Consider the following 12223-nt stretch of genomic DNA (forward strand, 5'->3'; position numbering starts at 1 on the left):
TACACAGAAAAAGGGCTACTGCATGATTTTGGCTCAGATTATCTATTTTCACCTAGACATCCCACGTTTAAGCCAGTCAACACCCAACATCACCCATCGGACCGAACACTACTGAATTTATAGTTACATTTGACTACAAATGGCAAAAGCAAAAAAAAATAAAAAATTAAACTGTGCCCAAATAAAATGATATACCCCTGACTGGTGCCATTTTTAGCAACCATGAGCACCAGGCCCAGGGTATCTGGTAAGTGATTATAATCACTGGGTGGTGCCTAACATTTTGGCACCCCTCCCACCCCGTTATACTTTTAGTTTAAAGGAAATATGTAGTAACACAAAAATCCTTATGGTAACAGTGCTGTAACAATTTACCTTTTTGTTTTATGATCTAAGACATGCATCTTTTAAATCTGAAGCCAGCAAGGGGCTCACAAAAAGGAATGATGGATAAACAATGGAAAAATGATTTAGGAGCTTAGTGTAGCTTCAAACCACAGCAGGGAGAACTGCTAACATTAAATATGGGATTTTTACATGGAAATACTATTCCAGGTTTGCCACGTGTCCCAACATCCTGCAAAACTTAAAGGAAATGTCTAACTACAGCCATATGCAGTTAATGTATTACTGAGCTCCCCTGCTTTGGAAACCTCTGGGGTTATCACCATGCAATGTCTCCAGCATTACACAATACATCCTGAATCAAACAGGAATACTAACCACAAACAGGGGAATGTAATAAAAGTCGCAAAGAGCAAAATAATTCGCACCAATAAGACTAAAAATCCACAACTCGCAATGTAATATTGTTCCTTAAACTGTTATTGCATTGCGAATTTTAATTGCGCATTGCGAATTTTAATTGCGCATTGCGAATTTTAATTGCGCACTCATAAGAAGTGCTTGAAGGTGTCGTAATCTTTTGGAGCAAACATAACGACATTTTCAGTAAGAAGTTTTATTACATTGACTGCGCATTGGCGCAAACTATAAAATTCGCAAACGGTCTTTCACTGTCGGAAGTGGTCGCTAAACAGTTTCCGGGCTCGCAAAAGCTATATTAAATTCGCACAAAGCAAAATTTGTTCGCGCAAAGGCATAACTTTTCGCATTGCGAATAGTTTTTCCGTTAGCGATTTTTATTACATTCCCCCGAAAGTATCTTAGCAGTAGCAAATACTTATAAGGATAAAGGAGAATAATAACTAGTACACTGATAAGAACAACATGGCACCAGTTTTTAAGAAGACTATTCTTAGGATTACAGAGAAGGATATCATAAAACTTGGGTGTCCAATTGAAAGCAAAGGTCTTCAAATACAGTGGATTTAAAATAATAAACTAAGGTGTTCTAGCAGTTTAGACCGCTTCAGCTAATGTTACATATGAGAAGCAAATTAATCCACACTTTTTTAGGAACGCAAGCCTAAGCCAATACTAGCTCTCACTTATGTGTCAAGTAAATATAAAGGTGGACATTCATATTTCCTTTACTTTATCTAGCCGGTTGTGTTTCATTCAAGTGTAAGTCTTTGACTGACAGCCAGGCCCAACTTTACTTACATTCTCTTTCAGGGTCAATCCCCTTATAAAGACAGCAAAAGTTATAGCCTAGTGTAATGGAAACAGACAAGAATGGCAATATACAGACATACCTGTAGCATCTGCAAGTAAAATTCAGCAAGAATTTACGGTTTAGCAGCCTTTTAAGAGAAAAATAAATTACTATCTCTATACAACTCTTAGGAGGAGCACCCAATTCCCAGCAAGGCACGGAATGTTTTACTTTAACATCTGAATGGGACGGCATGACCTTTCATACAAATTCAACTAAAATTTCAGCACCCTTGATCCTAAACAAGCTTCTACGACCAGAGCAGATAAAGCCAAAAGGTTGTCATGAAAAACGGGAAAATGCTTTCTCTTATGTCTTATGATTAGAAATACAATGTAAACTGATAGGCAGATCAATGATCACCGTTTTGAGAAATAAATAGATCTTGTCATTTTGAAAATATTTGTAATTTGGTTTAATTGAATGGAGCATTTTTAATCTACCTGTAAATGTAGTGATGCACAGTTGCTTCTCTCAAATTAGGGATTTGCCGACACAAGCAGTGGCAAAGAAGCACAGGTTTTAATCTCTACTGCCCATGCCTCATTTATTTGCTTTTCCCTGATCTGAATTAGCCAATCGGATCAATGACTAGCAAAGGAAGGTGCATTAGCGAGTGCTCACAGCTGCAGAGATCCATCACACAGAATAACACATTCCAAGGAAGTTCTCTGATTATGGCCATGATATGGCTATTTTTTTTTACATTTGATCACCAGCCTCTACCCTTATATTACAATATCTATGCCCAAAAGGAAGAGACCAGGCCCTTTAATGCTTTTCTCAACCTGCAACTCCCCACAGTGGAATCGGTGGACCACATGTTTTAAAGCCCTGTGTTTAAACTTTGCCAAATTGTCCAGTAGAAAGCATACGTAGCACAATCTTTAAGTTAAAAAAAAATGGTCTCTGCTGAACATAAGTCAAAACTAGAATAAATGAGGGAGACAGACACAAATGACAAGACTCAGACACAAATAATAATAATCTTTGTCTCACTTGGCACAAACTTTCAAGTGACCCCTGTCCTTATTTCCAATTCTGCCAAGAACTCACCAATGTATAAAAATTATGTTTCTGAGCCTGTGTAACTGTTAGAGGAACAATCTCTTCAGTCGAAGGTATAATAAATGCCATGATCTTTTCAAGGGATGCAATTAGAAAGTAACTTTTAGCATGCTTAAAAAGAAATCGGTTTTTTGGTAAAATATTTGCAGAGAGTTCAAGGGCTTCTGTAAAATATCTATTCCATATGCTCTAAAACAGACCAGGTAAGCCTATGAAAACTGCAAGGGGAACTTATAAATTAAAAATAGAACAAAAACATTCCTTCTAATTACACCTGACAGAACCAAGGTTGTATGCAGTATGTAACTGGGCCGCTAGTTACAGAGCACTGTTACACAAACACTCAATTTAGGCAATAACTATAATTTGTAAGGTCAAACCGTGACTCCTTATTACTATCAGATTTCCCAAGGCTACCCTTGCAACTAACAAGCCATGAAATGTTCTTAGCAAGCAACCCAACAGGCAGCCACTTAACACCCAGTTGGAAAGCAAATCAAAGCTGGAGTTCTGCCTGCTCCTCTCCCCTTACCTGCCCTGTATCTGCAACACTGCTTAAGGCTGTGATGTGGCAATATGCCTGTTTTATGTCTCAGCAACTTTTCTTAGGAAATGTAACTGTGACAAAAAGCAAACCGTGCAGAATACCTATATACTCTCCAGGCCCGGACTGGCAATCTGTGGGTTCTGGCAAATGCCAGAGGGGCTGCTGTATAGTTCAATAGAAAGATACCATATAGTGGGCTGGTGGGAGGGCTGTTTTGGGCCTCTGTGTACTTGGAATGGCAGGGACTATTTTGACTCCCAGTCCAGGCCTGATGCTCTCCTAGAAAGCCTATCACTAGGGTGGATGAGATTTATGGTAAGGCCACACGCTAAGATTCCGGCGATTAAGTCGCCTGGCGACAAATTGCCTCTTCTTCGGGTGACTAATCTTTCCAAAAAGCCTTCCTGCCGGATAGAATCTAAATAGCCGACGGGATGGCACTTGGATCGCTTTGTTTTCCAAAGTAACCCGAAGTTCCCCCATGAGGCAACTTCGGAAATAAAGCGCTCTGAGTGCCATCCCGTCTGCGATTTTTATTCTAGCCGACGGGAAGGCTTTTCGGGGAGATTAGTAGCCCGAAAAAGAGATTTGTTGCCAGGCAACTAAATCTCCCCAAATCTTAGCGTGTGCCCTTACCCTAAGGGTAAACACATCTACTGCTCATAAATATATATGGCTACATGACGGATACAGTAAAATGTTTAAATATCTGTGTAACCTTGTTATAACCAAGGGATTCCAAGCATTTAGTCATCTGGACAAATGACTAAATGCTTAGCAAGGGGGGATATAAAAAAAATCAGGTAATTACCCCACACTGATTCGAACTGCAGGTGTACCCATGGTCAGGCGACTGGTGCCCACTAATGTGGCAATCAGTATTTCTATGCACCCATAGTTCCAGGTCATTGCTGTAATCAGTTTCCAAGCAAGAGATATAATAATGTAAAACAAAAGACAAAAGTGTGATTTGTACAGAAAATATTCTCAGAAAAAAGGCAATTAGATAGGAGACAGTTAATACAATCACAGGAATTATGTGCAGAGGAGAGATGAAAGCAAAAATGTCAATTCCTTCAGTCAATGGGGATAATTGCAAAGCTTTGTGACTATTCCTCATTCTTCTAAAATTAAAGCAGTACTTTCAAACTAATGAAAAAGGCTTATCCCTGATCTCAAACCAGAAAAATATTGCAAACAGCCTAATATGACCCAGATTTATATCTCCCACTGTTCTTTGAGAATGCAATTGCTCATGCTTAGTAACTTTTTAAGTTGTAAAAAAAAAATCTTGTGTGCAATATTTACTAGTCTAAAGTGGTCTTCAGTATGTCTCAGAGGTGGGGGAACCAATCCCTGGATAAACATTTACAGTAATTTGTGTACAACTTCTGCAACGCTAATGTCAAAAGTGGCAAATTCTCAGCCTGTGTTTATTTGTAGACACACAGAGTGGATTTTGGTGACACAATGTAACTAACCTTAGAAAAATGTGAAGGGAGGCAATTTCCAGTGATTACCGTAAACCAGATTGCCACAAGTAATAGATTTTGATTGTTATACTATGGCAAGTCATTTTCAGACTTGTCACCCACAGTAGCACTAAATTAACTGCAGGCTTCAAATTCTACCATGTGCATACCTGCCAACTGTTTTTTCTTAGGACAGTCCTGATTTTGACAGCTCAACCAGCAGTCCCGGATTGTTACTGAAATATCCCGAGTTTCTATTTGATCTCCTGCACTGAACAGCCAGATATCTAAAACTTAATTGGCTTTTGGCAGAGAGCCCAGAATACTTGACGGCTGCATTTAGATACATTTGTAACAATTAAAGATACAATTATAACTATTTAAGATAAGCAGTTCTCTTGAGGAAACTTGCCGCTTAAAGGGCAATTCACCTTCATTAGCAAAACTGTAAAAACACATAAAACCTGACCTAAAACAAATGTGTTCAAACTGCCATTTTGTAAAATGAATGTGGTATTTAGGGGGTGTGGCCATGAAGTGGGCATGGTCAAAACCATCACCGTGTGTAGCGCGGAAGATCTTTTTGCCCCTCTCTCTATTTTTCAAATGTTGGGAGGTACAGTGTGCTGTCACACTTAGACAATATCAATATTCTCTGTCAGATAAAAAAAACTATAGGTGACCATAGGTTCAAAATATTATTTATGAAACTTTGTATGGTGGAAGATAAGTTGACCAATATCAGTAACTGGAGATCAGTTGGCTCGTCAATCGACTAAAGGTGGCCATACATGGGCCGATAAAAGCTGCCGACAGACCATGTCGGCAGCTTATTGGCCCGTGTATGGGGCCCCCCGACGGGCTTCACCGATCGAGATCTGGCCGCAAGTCGGATGGGACAGAAAATCCCGTCGGATCGCGGCCGCATCTATTCGTTGATGCAGTCCCGCGATCCGACCGCCCATTTGGGCATCGTTAGGATCCGATCGTTGGGCCCTAGGGCCCACGATCGGATCAGCCCGATATTGCCCGATAAGCCCGCATTTCCATGAACATGGACAGATGAATGCCATTTCTGTCAGTGCTTAATTTCACAGGGCAGTTCAGATTGAGCAGTTCAGATTGAGCAGTTCAGATTGAGCAGTTCAGATTGAGCAGTTCAGATTGAGCAGTTCAGATTGAGCAGTTCAGATTGAGCAGTTCAGATTGAGCAGTTCAGATTGAGCAGTTCAGATTGAGCAGTTCAGATTGAGCAGTTCAGATTGAGCAGTTCAGATTGAGCAGTTCAGATTGAGCAGTTCAGATTGAGCAGTTCAGATTGAGCAGTTCAGATTGAGCAGTTCAGATTGAGCAGTTCAGATTGAGGCAGTTCAGATTGAGCAGTTCAGATTGAGCAGTTCAGATTGAGCAGTTCAGATTGAGCAGTTCAGATTGAGCAGTTCAGATTGAGCAGTTCAGATTGAGCAGTTCAGATTGAGCAGTTCAGATTGAGCAGTTCAGATTGAGCAGTTCAGATTGAGCAGTTCAGATTGAGCAGTTCACATTTCTCTGCCAGCAGGAAAGATGCAAAATGTGCAATTTGCAAGGATTTTTTACCTCGGTTATCTAAATGGACAGTGCCCCCGACTAAATGGAGTGCGAATTTATTGCACAATTGCTAACTTTAGACATAAAGGTGGCCATACATGAGCAGATTCAAGCTGTTGATTCAACCCCTTCAAACAGAGTCTGCAAATATGCCTGTGTATGAGAACCTCTGATGGATCTGCCGAAAAATATCTGGCCAAAAAGAGGACTGCATTGGCTCGATGCCGCAGTACTTGCCCCAATGGCTTGCATTCCTGAAGTCCAAACGATATGTATCAATTTAGAACAGTTTACAGGGTCAGTGACCCCCCTCCCAAAACTGCTTTAGAAGGTGAAAAATGAAACTTTACACTTCAATATTATAAAACGGTCACACATAGAAAATGGAAAGTGATTGGAAAAAGTCCTTATTTATAGTGAACTATCTGAAACTGAAAAACTGAACTGAAAAAAGTGTTGGAAAATGAACAATCCATTTAATAAGAATAAGTAAAACGAATGCTACAGGGGTGATGCTTCAATGCATAATGGACGTTTCTACATAGCAGTATCTGAAACAAATTATATCAGTACAGGGGATCTATATAGGTAATGTCACTATAAATAACTTGATCCCTGCCAAAAAACAAGACAGAGACCTGGCAGCAGTCAGTGGGAAATGGACTAAGGGGACAAGTTATTTTGAAGTACACATGGCCAGAAGGATGTATGTGCTTCCTTCCATAAAAAGGCTTCCACATCCTTTGCACGTCATTAGGACAATTAGTGATACGTATAGGGGATACAGGATGGAGTCATGGGAATACCATAAGCAAATTAAATTTTGTAGGCTCTGCATGTATATTTAGAAACAGGATAACTTGTGTGTATAACAGTACAGTGCATTCCAGGGTCAACATATTCTTGTAATGTATAGTGCCCTGCTGAAACTGAACCAAGGACCCCAATCAGCAGTGTTAATAACCATGCCGGAGTTTAGTTTTAACATATCAATGCTGGTATATACAATTGCCCCATATTTAAGTAGCTAAACCTATTTCACTACTGTCTTTCCTAAATGTGCATATTCATCTAGGTTTAATGCTTCTCTTTTTCTTGGTTTAACAATTCCCTCAATTCTGCCCCTTTTGGGCTCCCTTGTTTACAAGCCCTGTGACAGTAACAAAAAACATGTTTGGGACAGCAGTATTGCAAATGTTATGACATTTTTGTTCCTCATGGAATTACCTCCAGTTTAAAATCAAAACTTATAGATATAAACAAGCTATAGCATAGAGCTGCAAGCCAATAGAAACATACCTTCATGTAGTCAGATAGTCCAAAACAGAGGAGGGAGCCCTCTATCATAAGAAGAGATTTGTTACAACCTTTTTCTTACAAATTGGGAGCTCAACAAAAGAATATTTTGTCTAGAACAGTCACCCAAAGGGTGGTTAAGGAAGATTTTAATTTTCCACCTGTGTCTTTGGGCAGTCACCATATAATGTACTTCTCTTAGTCTATTTTTTTCTCCATTTTCCTACATTCCCAATTATTTTCATTCTGAAGGACAGTGCGCTGTAGGAATGCACTTAAGGTGCAGAGGTTTATGTTCTGCTCATTCTGCATTTGACACTGGGATAATAGAGTTACTGTATTTGTCATCAGCTCATAGACGATTCTACATATGAACTTAATACATGTGTACCACCTGTAAGGGTTGAGACACACAAGCAGATTCGGGGAGATTTAGTCACCTGGCGACTAATCGCCTCTTCGCCTGGGCGCCAATCTCCCCGAACTGCCTTCGTGTATCTTCCCGTCCGTTATAATGAAAAGTCGCCTGCGGTAAAGCACACGCATCGCTTCATTTTCTGAAGGCGCCCAAAGTTTCCTCGTGAGGCAACTCTGGAAAACGAAGCGCCGAGTGTGCTTTAGCGCAGGCAGCTTTTCATTATAGCGGACGGGAAGACACGCAAAGGCAGTTCAGGGAGATTGTCGCCCAGAAGAAGAGGCGTTTAGTGGCCAGGCGACTAAATCTGCCCGTGTGACACAACCATAAAACAAAGACTTAAGCAGAACTCAAGATGTTAAAAGACGTATGCAATGCTTGAAGAACACCATGCTTTTTACAATTAAACATGTATATATTTCACCATGTGGCCACTGTGGCTAATAATTAAATATGTGCTCAGTGGCTACATGATGTCAGATACAAGTTTTGTGAATATATTTGTATGTCTTGCTGTAAAACAAGTGTATTTCCCCATGAGATGCCTAGTTCATAGATTGTCCAGAGGGAATATTCTCTGAGTCAGGCAGGAATAGCCTTCTGTGCTATTACTGAACAAAGCTGAGAAAATGCAAAGGGGGAGGGGGAATCTCCATACAACCAAGGGCTGTGACTGTCCTGTCTGTCTCACACCACCTGCCAGCCAACCCCCGGCCCAAATGCTTGCTTCAATCCAAAACCCTGTCTAACATGTACCAACAGTGTCATATTTAGCAAAGCCAATTACTTATTGTGTACAATATATACTGCAGCAGTGTCACTGATCCAAGCTGCACCTCCATGCAACTCTCTAAGATAGCAATAAAAAAGTGGCAGAGAATTTGCAGGCAAAGCATTGTGACCCTAAAGGTGGCCATAGACGTAGAGATTCACTTGTTTGGCAACTAGGGCCCAACGATCAGATCATAATGGATCCAATACGGGCGGTCGGATCGCGGGACCGCATAGACGAGGCCACGATCCGACTGGTGAGAGATCGCCCAATCGAGAGATATCGATCGGGAAACCCGTCAGATGGCCCCACACACAGGCCAATAAGCTGCCGAGTTGGTCTTTCGGCAGATTTTAATGGCTTGTGTATGGGGGGCCTTTAAAGTGACTGTTTAAAACTGACCATATATGTTGAGATTTTTAAAAGATCAGATCCTGATCGTGAGACCACGATCTTCTCAGAACAATCGTACGAATTTACCATCAACTAAAAAGACCAATTTGCCAGGAAAACAAAGGGGAGCTGCCTGCTTGACCCTGCAAACATAGATAGATTGCACTGGGACCGACAAAGATTTTTTGACCTGGCCGATCAATTTCCTGACAGATGTCGGCAGAAAAATCGTAAGATGTATGATCGTTCGAATCCCACTAACCGCACGATAATTTCGAAGGATTGGTCTGGCTTCCCTAAAATCGGTCATTCGACAAGAAGAATCGCCGCGTCTATGGGGAGCTTAACAGAGGCAAGAGGCAGTGCAATACAGCCCCAGGCTAAAGACAAAGCAGACCAGTTATTCATAGCAAGCCCATAGCAGTATTGATTTCAGTTTTAGAAGGTGGGGGGCTGGGTGGAGATGGGTATGGCCACTCTCCAGCACCATGGACAGCACAGCTCTCATCTTCCCTCAACACTATATTGATAGAATACACAAAAGCCATGAATATCTTGTAAATTATATCCTTATAAATGGTGAGTACTTATGTCATCAGTTATAAATGGTGAGTATTGATGTCCTTTCTGTCACACGACTCACTAAAACTTGTGTATTATAATAAATAAAGTACCCCATGTTACAAAATATGAGGATATTAGAAGTAACCTTGGAGTTCCATGACCTGTATAAAAACCACTCTCCCTTTGGCCTCGTGTTTTTATATGGTCATGAAACTCCTATTCACTATATATGTACCAGACAGATGAGGCAGGTTGGCTCTGAGGTCTCACCTGCAGATTCTGGGCTCCACCCGTAGCTTTAGAGATGTGTGCAGAGGGAAATCTATGAATAAGTGTGAAGTCCAAACATTTTTGGGAATTCATGGAATCATTAGATGACATTTGGGGTAACGCGCATCAAACTGGCCGCACGTGTATAGTTGAAGTTTTGTATTATAGTGTTTTTGGTACGTGTGTTGGGTGGATGTTCCTGAACAATATGCTTGAACCTAGCGTACCTCTGCCATGATTAAACATGACATCTGCTGAAGCACCATGTTAAGGTGGCCATAGACTAAAAGATCCGCTCGTTTGGCGACATCGCCATACGAGCAGATCTTTCCCCGATATGCCACTAATGGCATGGCTATATCGGGGGTAATTCGAACGTTCGGCCATATGGCCGAACGATCGAATTACGATGCGCCAAGGGGCTCCGACGGGTCGGTCAGTTAAAAATCAAACCTTCCCGATCGATATCGTGGCCAGATATCGATCGGGAAGACCCGTCGGAAGCCCCCATACACGGGCAGATAAGCTGTCAAATTGGTCCAAAAGACCGATCTCGTCATCTTTATCTGCCTGTATGGCCACCTTTAGGCAGGTTATAGTGCATGGACAGCTAAGCAAGTGCTGATTGTATGGAAGAATAGAAAGGCCTTACATCTATAGTATTTGTCTGATCAGCCCACTGTGCTATTGGTCCCATACATCAGAGTATTGGCAACAAGCTTTATGGCATCCAGTTTGTTTATTTCTATAATATTATAGGACAAGCCAGAGTAGGAAGTTTAATAGTAGAATAAACAGATGGTACTGGGTCCTGACACGGCCGCATTGGTTCCCCCCAGCTAATCCCATCCCTGAGCTCAGTTCCGCCGCCGCCTATTGAATGGGCCGAGCACATAAAGCCGAGCACAAGGCCCAGTCGCACTGACTAATGCCGCAGCCTTACCGAGTTCTCAGGGCGTGCCAGGCCGCCTCGATGTCCGCATAGAGGTTCTTCTCGCTGGGTTTGCCGCTGCTCACCCCGTAGCCGGAATAATCATAGGAGAAGATGTTGCAGTTGATGCGGGTGCCCAGGCCGATATAGAAGCTGCACATCTGGCCCAGATCCACCGCGTTCCCGTGGGAGAAGAGTAACGTGTATCGGCTGCCGGGGGAGCAGCGCACGAACATGCAGCCCAGACAACTCCCGCGCTCGCTCCGCCATCGGAACACTTCCACCGCGTCCAGCTCCCGCTGCGAGTACTGCCAGTCCGCCCGCTCCGACAGGTGCAAACTGCAGGCCGCTGGCTCTCCGCTCCCCTCCTCCCTCGGCGGCTGCTGGGCGGTGCTTGCCGGGGCCTCCATCTCCCGCACGGTATAGGTGGGCTCCGGGGGCAAGAAGGCCAGTTTGGCTGCGATGCGGCTTGGGCAGGGCGGGCAGCAAAAGAGCCAGCACAGCTCCCCCAATGAGAAACCGTTCATCCTGGGTCCCTGCTCGGGCATTGGGGCGGCCCAGGCCGGAGGAAAGGACGATACCAAGTAGGGGGAGGAAGGTACAGGAGAGGCTCTGGGCCTAGGCTTACGAGTGCCCGTCCTTGGCACCCAGGTAGCCCGCAGTTACCTCCTCATCTGACTGCTGCTCCCGCACGGCCTGCAGCTGCTTCCGGGGAAGCACTAGGGAAACGAGGCCGACATCTAGCAGAGGAGTGCTGCCCCCTAGCACGGCGGAGACGCAAGCTGCGTAGGAAAGGAGAGCTGAGTAAGGATTCGCCTAGTTTTTCTTTGAAACTACAATTCCCAGCATTCCTTAGCCGCTCGTTCTACAGCAACTGGGAAGATAATGGCTGTACCTACAGGTTCATGGGATGCGATGGATTTATTGGATTTAAACGCTTTGCCAAATATCACGTATTACTTTATGACTTGACATAAGAGCGGCAGTGTTTGCAGAGGGAATCCTGAGAAGGAAACGAGGCTACAGGGTAAAGCCCACCACTGGGTTTTAAAGGGGGTTTTCCACAGTCCAGACACTTTTTTTTCCGTTTGATCGTTTCAGTTTGTTCTCAAGAAACACAGACTTTTTCCATTGCTTTGCATTTTTATTTTCTACCATTTTCTCAAAATTTCTGTTTCTGGTGTTTGAGTCTGGCAGCTCAGTAATTCAGGTGCAGATTCTGAACTGTTACAATTTGCTCCATTAGTTGATACATTTCTCAGCAGCATCTCTGTGCTATTAGCAACTATT

General features: G+C 42.8%; 1 protein-coding gene across 1 annotated transcript in view; it reads right to left on the bottom strand.

Moving 5' to 3' along the window:
- abhd17c.L (abhydrolase domain containing 17C L homeolog) overlaps positions 1-11984 on the bottom strand; it is a 28990-nt gene extending 17006 nt beyond the window's left edge. The window contains exon 1 of the mRNA XM_018253202.2: positions 10946-11984. Coding sequence (XP_018108691.1) covers positions 10946-11481 — 536 coding nt within the window. The 5' untranslated portion in view covers positions 11482-11984. The remainder of the gene's footprint in view (positions 1-10945) is intronic.
- Positions 11985-12223: the final 239 nt, after the last annotated feature.

This window comes from Xenopus laevis, chromosome 3L (genome assembly GCF_017654675.1).
Source record: "Xenopus laevis strain J_2021 chromosome 3L, Xenopus_laevis_v10.1, whole genome shotgun sequence".
Lineage (NCBI taxonomy): Eukaryota > Metazoa > Chordata > Amphibia > Anura > Pipidae > Xenopus > Xenopus laevis.